Below are 13,405 nucleotides of genomic sequence, written 5' to 3'. Positions count from 1 at the left end.
ATGTTATTTTGTATTATGTTGTGCTTTATAGTGTAGTGTTATGTTGGAATGTTATGTTTGTTTATCTTGGAACGCTCGTAAAACGTTTTTTTTTTACATCTTAGTCATTTTAGCAGATGCTTTTATCCAAAGCGACATATGGGCAATTCAGATACGCATAGCAGGTAGGCATCTTGCCTTTGGGGATCAAAAGTCAAGATGCCTGAATGTCGGGAACAGCGTCCCCTCTGGTCACACAGGGGCCCTGCAGGTCCTGAGTCCCGCTATCCCTGTGCTCTAACAAGGAGTGGTAAAACAGGACGTTTGTTTTAATGCTGCTCACGTCAACGTCTCGGGAGGTTAATCCCTGCACCTGGAGTTTCCGCACGATCTAAATATAAAGAAACACCTCAACACGTGTGTGTGTGTGTGTGTGTATGTGTGTCTGTGTGGTGTGTGTGTGTGTGTGTGTGTGCGTGTATGCATGCATGTGTGCGTGCGTTCTTCCCAGGGGAACTGGCGGCAGACTTCCCATGCGGCATGGAGCCGCCGGCCCGGACGTGCCCCAACGGCACGGTGTGCCGGGAGTACTGGATCGGACCCAACTACGGCATCACCAACTTTGACAACATCTTGTTTGCGGTGCTCACCGTGTTCCAGTGCATCACCATGGAGGGCTGGGTGGACATCCTCTACAACGTACGTACACCACCGCCCCACAGCAGACCTGCAACCGGGTCCACGAGAACCCTTCTGGAAACCGTACAAAACATTAATGAGCCGGGGTCTACAACTGTCCTAGAACCAGTTTAGAACCATTGAGAATCGGTACAGAGCGGCTATTCCGATTAGAATAGATAAGAATATAGAGGAAAACACCTTCTCTCCAAGATGATACCTTTGGGGTCAGGGTTCGGCAACCCTAGGCACGCGTGCCACCACTGGCACGTGGCAGCATAATCATTGGCACACTTAAAAAAAATAATATATCTATATATATATATATATATATATATATATATATATATATATATATATATATACATATATTTTATTAGCAGCATAATAATTGTATTATTAATAACGATTTTTTTTTTGCACTTTATTCTGTTTTGGGCATTTCTTCCCAGTGCAAATGATTAAATGAGTTACTGAAAGCAGTGTTCTGAAATGGGATCAATTGAGAAGAAAATATTTAAAATATTGCATCGCCTTCACATGGTTTTGCAAAGCTGTTACATGTCTAAAAGATATTAATGTGGATGGTTCCAACATTCTCATCTATTCTTGTGTTTTACATTTCTCACAGTGCAAATATGTTTTTGAATGAGTTTCTGAAATTGGTGTTTTAAGATGGGACATAATGTAATTATAATTTGTAAGCCCATGTAGCAAATATAACAACAAAAAAAAACATTTAAAATGTTGAAGCATGATTGTGGACTATATGGAAATAATACAATTCCAGGTCTTCTGGAAATGTTTTTGGTCACTGTGTCATAATTCAGTTTAATATTGAATATATTGTTGCTTAAGGCTCATTAACGAGAAAATGTCAAACTGGCACTGCACGTTGAAAAGGTGGCTGACCCCTGCTTTAGGTTTAAAAGCAGCAAAACATTGAGAGCAACAGTGAAACAAGCGCAAAAATAAATAAAACAGTATGGGGATATACAGGCTGTACGATGTTTCCTCCGGTGTTACAAGTATATCTAGAGATCCTAACCGTAATATTATTTAAGAAAGATGTACGAATCAATTGGTGATGCATACAAACCTTTCACACTGCTTGAATCCACCCGCCCCTCACCTTATGGTACGGTACGCAGAACAACAACAAACAATTAACAACCAGCAATAAACGACAAACAGTTAACAAATGGCCTGCCCTGATAGGCCCAGAGCAGCGTTTCCCTGCAGCATTCAATGCTCGTACCACCACGTGCACTTTCTTTCCCTGGGACGTACTGAGGGGCATGCACGTGAGTGTGGCGTGCACATGCAAGTCATGTGTATGTGTGTGTGTGTGTGTGTGTGTGTGTGTGTGTGTGTGTGTGTGTGTGTGTGTGTGTGTGTGTGTGTGTGAATGTGTTGGTGTGCAGAAGAAGAGACTCATTAGATGTTGAAGCCGAGCAACAGTTGTACACACACACACACACACACACACACATGCATATACACACACACACACATACAGAGACACACACATACACACACACTCACACAAACACACGCACACACACACACACACGCACACACACACACACACAGTCACACACATGTTAATACACGCCGATAAAAACAAACACACACACACACACTCATACATACAAGCACGCACATGAACACACAGACATACACGCTGCAATCCTTGGGGGAGTGGGGGTGATTTGAGGCAGAGAGGAGAACATGCTGTGTCTCCCAGGAAGATGAGTCACACACACACACACACACACACACACACACACACACACACACACACACACACACACACACACACACACACACACACACACACACACACACACACACACACACACACACACACACTCACAAACACACCCAAACACACACACACACTCCCATTAGTAACAAACCAGGCAGTCCCCTTCCAGTGTACTATACAGATACAGGTCTGATCCCCTTTAGTACTGTAGAGCTGTAATATACAAGCCGTCCGTTGGACAATAAAATTGGGAATACTCTGGTCTGGTCGGTTGTTTTCCAGTATCGTCTGGTCTGGTATAGGCTGGTATAGTCTGGTCTGGTTGTTATGGTGTTTTCCAGAATGGTCCGGTCTCCTCTGGTCTGGTTGGTATGGTGTTTTCCAGTATGGTCTGGTCTGGTCTGGTTGGTATGGTGTTTTCCAGTAAGGTCTGGTCTGCTCTGGTCTGGTTGTTATGGTGTTTTCCAGTATGGTCTGTTCTGGTCTGGTCTGGTTGGTATGGTGTTTTCCAGTATGGTCTGTTCTGGTCTGGTCTGGTTGGTATGGTGTTTTCCAGTATGGTCCGGTCTGGTATAGTCTGTTCTGGTCTGGTCTGGTCTGGTCTGGTTGGTATGGTGTTTTCCAGTATGGTCCGGTCTGGTAGAGTCTAGTTGGTATGGTGTTTTCCAGTATGGTCTGGTCTGGTATAGTCTGTTCTGGTCTGGTCTAGTCTGGTCTGGTTGGTATGGTGTTTTCCAGTATGGTCCGGTCTGGTCTGGTCTGGTTGGTATGGTGTTTTCCAGTATGACCAGTCTGGTCTGGTCTGGTTGGTATGGTGTTTTCCAGTTTGGTCCAGTCTGGTCTGGTCTGGTTGGTATGGGTTTTCCAGTATGGTCTGGTCTGGTCTGGTCTGGTCTGGTCTGGTCTGGTCTGGTCTGGTCTGGTATGGTGTTTTCCAGTATGGTCTGGTCTGGTCCGGTCTGGTCTGGTCTGGTCTGGTCTGGTCTGGTCTGGTCTGGTATGGTGTTTTCCAGTATGGTCCGGTCTGGTTTCTTCTGGTGCGGTATAGTCTGGACTGGTTTAGCAGCAAGATATAATAGAAATACATAACATCACTCCAACATTTGCATATGGCATCGCAGTGGAGATATAATGAATAATAAATAAATAAATGGTTTATGACTTAATGGCTCTACTTGGAGGAGCTGGTGGATCTAGATATGTGTGTGTTGTTGTTTTTTCAAGATTGAGAGCGACAGAGAGAGAAGAGGAAAGTGAGAGTGAGTGAAACGAGGGGGGAGGGGAACGAGGGAGAAAAGAGGGCATGGGCGAGAGAAGGGGGAGAGGTAGATCAATAGCTGTTTGGTTGCTAAGTGCTAGAAGGCGAGGAGGAAGGGGAGGAGGAGGTGGGGAGGCTGGGAGTGGGGGAGGGGGGGAGGGGCCCGTTGTTGTACAATATGAGATAATTGTTTCCACTGCGCGCTGGTAGAGTGAGTCAGGTGCACACAGTGTTAAATAAATAAATAGAGAACAAATTCACGTACAGCGCACAGAAGGTGCAGAGGGATCTGAGTGGAGCAGACTGCGTTGATGTTTGCTCTCCGGCGACAGAGCGCTGGATACACCTGGAGTGACCCGTATGACTCACACACACGTGCACGCACGCACACACACACACACACACACACACACTGACAACAGCATGACACAACTAGACACACATGCGCGCAAAGGCACACAAAAGTAGGCAGCATGCACGCACAGACGTACACACACGCACACACACATTGTTAAAGACAATTGGTTTTGGACTGTCTTTATTGAATTTTTTCTTTGTGTATATATGTGATAATTCTCTTTGAAGGTACTATTACATGGTGGCAACACCAATACACGTGCACATACTGTAAATGAGCATGAAGTATAACACGCAAAAGTCACAGTACTTATTTCCATCATGGTCCTTGTTGTAATTGTGGTTGTGATCCTTTACTGATCCCAATGATGTCTGTTCTGTAAGCTCCGCCCATTAGGACCTTCACGCCCTCCCAGAATGCCTCACTGCGGCAGGCGACAGCAAAATAAGAGATTCAGAATCACAGTAGAAGTACAATAGAATCCCAGCAGTACAATAACAGTAGAATCACATAGTCTAATTGGAACTGTAGAATCGTAACTATATAATCATAACATTATAATCGTAACAGTATAATCGCAGTAGAAGAGTGGTAGAATCACAGAAGAATCAGAGGAGAATCAAAGGAGAATCACAATACAATGAAAGCATTATCAAATAAAAGAATAACCGAAACGCAATATTATCATACTAGAATCATTATCGATCTACAGCACATATATATGATTATGATTGGCTAGTGTGCTGACCCTGTGACGAACAGAAGCCAACAGCTCTTAAGCGGTTGACAGTTCTTGATGACATCACAGCTCATCGTCTATCTGCGTTCTGAGAGAAATATTTAGCTCCCCACTCAGCTCAGCTGGTCCCAGAGGTACCAGCTGTGTTTTTGTCATCACACTGGCAAATCGTTCGCTCACCCGTCATTTGCACACCCTTGTGGTTGGCATATCGATCAGTAGGTTAGCGGGGACATGCCAAGGAAAAAGTTGATCACTGCAGCTTTCAGTGGTTGATTAGTGCGTCCAGATCAATTAATGTGATCATAATACTGGTACAAATAAACTTTAAAAGCTGTATGCACACACACACACACACACACACAAGCACACACACACACACACACACACACACACACACACACACACACACACACACACACACACACACACACACACACACACACACACACACACACACACACACACACACACACACACACACACACACACAAAGACAGACACACTCATTATACAATGACACAGCACATATATTCATTTTCCCTTCATGACATTCTGGGAAATTAAAATCCCCCAAAAATTAGCTTTTGAATATCCCACTTTTTGAAGGTTTTATTAATAAGGAGCAGTACTCTCCTGATAAAAAAGGAACGGTTCTAATTATGTAAATTGGCTGCGAGACGACTCAGTTTAGTCGTTGAGTGAATAGAACAGCTATGCCAGGCTAGAGTGAGTCCATGATGTCCACTCGATGTTCAGTTTAATTTAAAATAAAAGTAACCAATGCAGGCTCACTTTAGAATGGAGTTTGTAGATTGTGAAATCGGATTTTGCCATTATTTTTGTCAGCCGTCTATGATCTCTATTGCTTTAAGGTTTTGAACCTGTTGTCTCTGTCTTACCTGCTATGATGAATAATGAATAACGCTATGATGACGGGCCGGAGGGGAGCTATTTCCTTTGGTCTTTCTCTCTCTCTCTTGTCTCCCTCTCTCTATCTCCCCACCCTTGTCTCTATCACACCTCTCTCTGCTTCTCTCTCTTTCTAGCCTGATTTCTTGCTCTTGCACACACACGCATGCACGCACGCACGCACACGCACATGCACATGCCCACACACGACTCTCTGTCACACATTTCACACTCTCCAAGTCTCCCCTTAACCATACTCTGTAGCTATCTATCCAACTCACTCTCTCTCTTTTACTGCTGCTGCCTATCAACCTTCTTTAAGTCCTGAGAGAGCTTCGGGTTAAAGGGTGTCGGATAATGTGGGTGCCCTGGGAAGCCCTTTGAGACTGGACCTGTGATTAAGGGCTGACCTGATTAGGTTGCCCTGACTTGACTTGAAAAGTTACTGTACAAATTGCTGAGCAGACAGTGCTACACGGTACTTAAATTACACAGTTGGATTCTGCAATGTTGATAGCAGGTGTTGATCCGTAACCGCTTAAGATAATTGTTATGCACAAAATACTATTGATAAAACCATCTTCCTGAAGCCTCAGCTATGCCTGGAATAGTATGATATAAATAGATATATTGTGATATATTAAGATATGGTAATAGTACTTTGGGGAATGTGGGTTTCACAGCAGAAAATGCAGCCCAATAGTAAAAATGAATGAGATAGACTAAATAATTAAACCATAGTAAAAAAAAATGTAAACCATGCTTCCCTTGACTCTCTCTGAGATATGAATCATTTATACATATGTACATAGACGTATTCTGGGTCCCGTGAAGCCTGATACAGTCTGGTATATCATCCTTATGCAACACACATCTTGAGTCTGCTATGTTAGAAGTGATTAGATGATAGATGAACAGTTCTAACGCCAGTAAGTGTTCAGATCTTGAGTAGAGCTGTCCAAAATAAAGACCAAAGGAAAACAACTGAAGGGTTAGTAGCCCTCTTGGCTGCATATTGTTATGACCGAGCATAAACCCGTCTGCCTTTGATTCTTTATCACTGCAAAGCTTACTATACACTCACGCTTGTGCACGTGCACGCACGCGCAAACACACACACGCACGCACGCACGCACGACACGCACACACGCACGCACACACACACACACACACAGACACACACACACACACACACACACACACACAGACACACACACAGACACAGACACAGAAAAACACACACACATTAAGCCGTAGTATCATGGCCTGGCTGGCAGGGGATGGGAGCTGGTACTGGTGGTCGGGGGTTTGTCTCCTGTGATGATGTATTGATCACTTTCAGCCCCATTAATATCTCAGTTGAGTCATAGTGAAGATCGCTGTAGAATCACAGCGACCGTCAGACAACTTGACATCTCGGATCACAAAACATCCATTCATCACTTCTGTGAACCCCTCCCTACCCCGTCTGTGAGTCTCTCCCTGTGCCAGTCAGTCTGTGGGCCAGCCAGTCTGTCTGTCTGTCTGTCTGTCTGTCTGTCTGCCAGCCAGTCAGTCTCGCTGGCTCCTAAGTTATTTTGGAAGGCGGTGGTCAAGTTTGGTCGTGCCTGGGGAAGCACTTGGATATTAAACCCCTCCTCCTCCACCGCCAACACTCATAAAAGTTTGTCTTCATCCCATACCTATATCAGTCTTTAATAACCATGTCTGCTACTACGCCGGTCAGGGGGCTGCAGGGCTGACCCGCTGGCGGACGGCTGATTAACGTCCCCAAGGGAGCCATGGCAGGTTAATGTAGCCACTCCTGTCACCAACACTCCTCTCAGCAGAGGGCCACAGTCTCTCCGCCTCCTCCCCTACTCCTCTCCCTGCCTCCTTCTCTCCACCCCTCTCATCCTCCCATCTCCTCATCTCCCCCTCTTTCTCCTCTCCGCCTCCTCCCCTCTCCTCCTCTCCTACTCCTCTCCCTGCCTCCTCCTCGCCTCATTCTCCTCTTCTCCCCCTCTCCTCTCCTCCTCCTCCTCCTCCTCTCCTCTCCTCTCCTCTCCTCTCCTCTCTTCCTCTCCTTCTCCTCTCCCTGCCTCCTCCTCGCCTCATTCTCCTCTTCTCCCCCTCTCCTCCTCTCCTCCTCTCCTCTCCTCTCCTCTCTTCCTCTCCTTCTCCTCTCCCTGCCTCCTCCTCGCCTCATTCTCCTCTTCTCCCCCTCTCCTCTCCTCTCCTCCTCTCCTCTCCTCTCTTCCTCTCCTTCTCCTCTCCCTGCCTCCTCCTCGCCTCATTCTCCTCTTCTCCCCCTCTCCTCTCCTCTCCTCCTCTCCTCTCCTCTCTTCCTCTCCTTCTCCTCTCCCTGCCTCCTCCCCGCCTCCTCTCCTCCTCTCCCCCACTCCTCTCTCTCTCTCCCTCCTCTTGAGTGCCCTCTCATGTATGCGGACCCCACTGCCACCTCTACATCGTGACTTACCTTCTCCGCCTACGCCTGCTTCCACTCTCTCGCCTCTTCCACGTTCAACCTGACCCTCACAAAACTTTATGAAACACTTAGGTTGTTGCTTTACTGTATTTTAGGACCATTGTTATTGAAGAAAATTTTAGTTACAATAAATGACCAGCGGGAGAAGCTATTTAAACGTCAAGAAGCATCAGTTGATCTTATATTATAAGGGTAAGCGTATCACATAATACACTGTGATTACACTATTACAGTAAAGACCTTATATGGCAAGAACCTCGAACGAGAAAGAAGTTATAATCGCAAGAGAACAGTCCCTTAAAACAAATCCATGAGAAACATGTAAATGATGAAAACATATTGCGATACATTTTAGTTCCCCATAAACCTGTTTTTATCTTGGGGTGTGATTATGATTACTCTGACCTATCTCCAGAGTGAATCACTGACTATGCTCCTTCCATGTGTTTGACTGCACAGTCGATTAATGGTTATCTTGTTAATGAGAGAAGATGTACATGATAGTGCCTGGCATTGTATTGATCTTTCTATAGATTAGAGACCAATGGATGCCTTCTTTCTTTAATTTGCTCCGTCTTTCTTTCTTTCTTTCTTTCTTTCTTTCTTTCTTTCTTTCTTTCTTTCTTTCTTTCTTTCTTTCTTTCTTTCTTTCTTTCTTTCTTTCTTTCTTTCTTTCCTTCTTTCTTACTCTCACTTATTTATTTGTTTGTTCTTGCTTGCTTTCTCTCTTGCTCTGTGTCTTTCGACGGAGACGGTTTGTGTGCTAATAGAGTGTGTTTGCCATCGCAGCGGAAGTGTGCGTTAATAGCGTGGATTGTAGTCTGAATACTACACTACTACAGGAAGTGATAAGTGAGATGCTGCCAGTGGATTACTGGCAGAGCCTCACCTATCTCTTCCTGGTAGTAGTACGGGGGTGAGGGCAGTAGTTCTCTCTGGCCCAAACCCAACTTGTGTGGACAACGAGAGACCTGTGCTGTACAAACTGTATTTGCCCCTGACTCTGATTCCTGTGACTTTCTGCTATGGATTTGGCAGAGAACCTACGGCAGTTTTGGCAGTTCAGAGGCATTCATACCTATTATGGAAGCTCTGATTGACTCGGACGCCAGATGCCTCTTCCCAGGCAACTGTTGCCAGGCAACGGTGTCTTGAAGAGAGGCCCAGCCGGACCCTCTATGTTCTTTTGGCTGTTTTCTAACAAGAACACGCTAATGTGTCGATTCAGAGCACCTAATTGATCCCGAGGGAAATTATTTCCGCCACAATTGCTCTGCTCAATATTATAATAATACTAAATAAAAAATAATGAATAATGAAGTATAGTGTTATCAATCTCTTAATATGGATATACAAGGATATACAAGAATGATCATACAATGAACATACAATGCATGAAAACATCTTGGTTCTCTCCCATCCCCCCCCCACCCCACCCACTGCTTCTGCGAAAAGCCTTTTATATTGCTCCACTTTCCCCTGCTCCCAACCAACCAGCAAACAAAGCCGTAATACTGCGATGCTCTTCGCGTGTAACCCTCTGCTGAGGAGGCCAGACAGCCTCCCTGGCAGCTGACCACAGCTGGCTGATGTTTGCCTTTCCCATTAAGTGGAGCTGGGCGTGCCCTCCGCCCAGCCTGCTCTGGCCTAATGTTCTCGGAGCCCTCTGGAGTGCTGGCCAGGCAGACATTTAGGCTGGATTTAATTAAAGCTCTCTCTGTTATCTCCTGTGCCGGGGCGCACTTAAACCCTTCCATGTTTGAATCTTGTGAAATGAAAGCAAAGGGAGAAAAGAGAAACATTTGGACGGTGCGATCTGAAACAGGATCTGTCGGTTGGAGGAGCTGCTCTCTGACCAATGTGGAGCTCTCTGTATCTCTCTCCGATGGGAGCCAACCGGCTCTCCCTAACAACAGAAAACACCTGTTCTCCATCGGGCTAATAAATGACTATCTTTAAAAGATAAGGATTATAAACGCTGTGATCCCTCAGAGACGACAATTAGCAAATATGTCAAGCGCAGATAAAATGTAAAAGAGTATGTTCTAAAAAAGAAAAAGAGATTTCAACGATGCGTATAAAAAGAATCAGCAGGCTGCAAATGCCCTAATTGGCCTCATCTCTGGCAATGAATGAGGTAAACAGGCGTGCACACACACACACACACACACACACACACACACACACACACACACACACACACACACACACACACACACACACACACACACACACACACACACACACACACACACACACACACACACACACACACGGCTGGACTAGCGGCTGGGTCGAGGAACAGAAACCGAGTCCAATAGAGAGAGGGAAGACGAGGGGATTTAATCTCATTCTAACAGCCACACCCCTGGGCTCCCTCAGCCTCTGCCTCAATGTCTTTCTCTATGTCTCTCATTCTATTACTCTCTCTTTTTCTGTCGTTTTATCTCTCCTTTACACTCGTCAGAGATCAATCCATCCAATAGCTGTACAATTTTCACAATAAGAAACAAAGACAGCACATATTCACACACTCACACACACACACGTACACATGCCCGTACGCATGCATGTACACGCACACACACACACACACACACACACACACAAGCCTTTTTCTCATTGGTTGTTATCATTTCCAAAGGGAGCCATTGATTTTTCTATTAGAGCAAGAGCAGGGCAGAGAGATGATACAGGCGGAGAGATATTCATTTCAGCTTGGGTGTTGTTTTATACAGTCTGTGAGTGTTACACTAAAGCTTTTGTTCAGCTTCACAGCTTAAACCACATAACTGAAGAAGAGACGCACAAATGAAAATTAGAAACGCAACTGAACACTAAGAAAAACAGCCACACAACTGTTAACTAGCCACACAACTATTAAATAGCTATACAACAGAAAGCGAAGCACATAATTGAAAACTAGCCACACAAATGGAAGCTAGCTACACATCTGAAATGTAGCCAAACAGCTGAAAACTAGCTATTCAACTGAAAGAAAGCTATTCAAACCCAGCTAAACTAGCAATGCGACTGAAAATGTGTATTTTAAGCTATTTAAACACCCCTCTCCTAATATAAAAAGATTAGCCATTTACAGTTGGGATGGTTCTTCAAACGTAAACAAAGGATTGATTAACTTGGTGTAACGTTGAGTGCTGTAAAAAAATTATCAGCACCACTCACTTTGACTCACCCTCAAGATAACAGAGGATTTGTGGGTAATTTAATTTTCTTATTATCTGGCTTATTAATGTAATTGAATGTGTATTCTGTCTGTATGAGCCGGAAGAAGCCACAGGACTCATTCGGGATTCGGCATTAAATGTTTCTAGAAAAATCTGATCACAATAAATGATTCCAGGAAAATAGCTTGTTATGTAAAGATAATGAGAAATTTGTGTAATTAACAATTGAATCATCACACATAGAATACTAAGAGTACAAAAGTCTGTACTTAATTGTCATTGTTCTGATTATTTTATTATTCATTGTGTTAATAATAACGCTTATAAGCAGCATTAGCAGTAACAGATGTACTAACAGTGTTATTCAGATTGCAATATCTCCTGCTCTACAACATCATTTTTTCAAGTGGGATGTGGCCCTGGTTCAGCATCATAAATGTTTCCTGGAACAATTCCTATTAACGAATCACAATCCGCTGATGTTATTAGAATCCGGAACAATCACCCTATCTGTGTTCACATGAGCTTCCCATATTCATACACTGACTTTATTCACACCTAACCACCCAACAACCTAACCCTTTAACCCTAACGATTAATCTTCCATCCGTAACCCTCTAATCCTTACATAACCCTTAACCCCTTAAATCGAACTCCTTAGCCCCAACGCTCACCTAACCCCTAACCCTAACAGTTGAACTCGCTTACTGCAACCCCTAACCATCCAACATTACATGCTAAACTTATCCGCCTAAATGACTAAGCCAATCCTAGCCCTAATCCCTAGCCCCAACCCCCATAGCCCCAGGTCACTTGCAAACTAGGACCTCTAAATTTACCTCTAAAGTTCAGTTCACTTCAGTTTGAAGGACGATCTGACTCGACAGAAAAGTATCGGAAAAAACGTCTCACTTGTATAAATGGTATTGCGCTTCGTCTACTGTGCGTGTTCCAACTTTGAACTTTGAATTTGTTTACTTTATTGCTTCTGTGACTCACTGGATTATATCATAACTTAATCCGTGTGTGTGTGTGTGTGTGTGTGTGTGTGTGTGTGTGTGTGTGTGCGTGTGCGTGCGTGTGTGTGTGTGTGTGTCTGTAGGCCAACGATGCCTCTGGGAACACGTGGAACTGGCTCTACTTTATTCCACTCATCATCATCGGGTCGTTCTTCATGCTGAACCTGGTGCTGGGGGTCCTGTCTGGGTGAGTACACACTTGTCTTTCTACAGAAACCCTCTGCTAATGGACTGAGTGTGCACATGGTGCTTGATGGTCTTGATGTTTGTGGTCTTGGTGCTAGGGGCTTTGTGTGGGGGGTCTTGCTGCTATAGGGTGTTGCGGCTGGAGGGTCTGGGTGCTTGGGTCTTGGTGTTGGGGCATGGTGTTGGGCTGGGGGGGGGCTGGGTTCTAGGGGGAGTTGTAGGGGTTTGGGACGTTGATGGTCTTGGTGCTATGGGAGCCTGGGTGCCAAGGTCTTGGTGTGGGGGGCTCTTGGTGTTGGGGGTCTCTTTGCTAGGGATTTTGAGGTGTTGGAGGACTAAGGGATAGAAGGGATAGAGAGTGTTGGGGGTCTTGGTCTTGAAGGTCTTAGTGCCAGGGGTCTGGGTGCTAGGGTCATTGTGTGGGGGGTCTTGGTGTTGGTGGGCTCTCGGGTACGGGTGTATGGGTGTTGGAGGTCTCAGGGATAGTTGGGCTTTGGTGTGGGGGGGGGGGGGGGGGGGGGGTCTTGGTCTTTGTGGTCTTGGTGCCGGGGGGACCTGGGTGATAGGGTCTTTGGTGTGGGGGGGTCTGGCTGCTAGGGTCTTTGGTGTGGGGGGGTCTAGGTGTTTGTGTTCTTGAAGCTCTGTGGGTCTGTTTGGTATGGCACAAAAGCCATCATATTAGAGCCAGGCTTTCCCTCCATCAGAAAGTTGTGGCAAGGAACATCCTGCTCACTATACTCCTAAACACTAACATCCTTCTAAACCGGGTGTGAAACAAGAGTGAGATCTGCTAAATCAATACTTGGATAGAGCACAGACTAAACAATTTCAGACAGGACAGGATCAAGTTATA

The 13,405-nt window shown here is 45.1% G+C and overlaps 1 protein-coding gene across 1 annotated transcript in view; it reads left to right on the top strand.

Moving 5' to 3' along the window:
* cacna1ba (calcium channel, voltage-dependent, N type, alpha 1B subunit, a) overlaps positions 1-13,405 on the top strand; it is a 93,229-nt gene that overhangs the window by 23,056 nt on the left and 56,768 nt on the right. The window contains exons 6-7 of the mRNA XM_030359238.1: positions 491-678; positions 12,450-12,553. Of these exons, the coding sequence (XP_030215098.1) occupies positions 491-678; positions 12,450-12,553 (292 nt within the window). The remainder of the gene's footprint in view (positions 1-490; positions 679-12,449; positions 12,554-13,405) is intronic.

The sequence above is a fragment of the Gadus morhua genome, chromosome 6, assembly GCF_902167405.1.
Source record: "Gadus morhua chromosome 6, gadMor3.0, whole genome shotgun sequence".
NCBI classification, from domain to species: domain Eukaryota; kingdom Metazoa; phylum Chordata; class Actinopteri; order Gadiformes; family Gadidae; genus Gadus; species Gadus morhua.
Note: the sequence above shows the minus strand (reverse complement) of the source record. Positions and strands in the feature narration are given on the sequence as shown.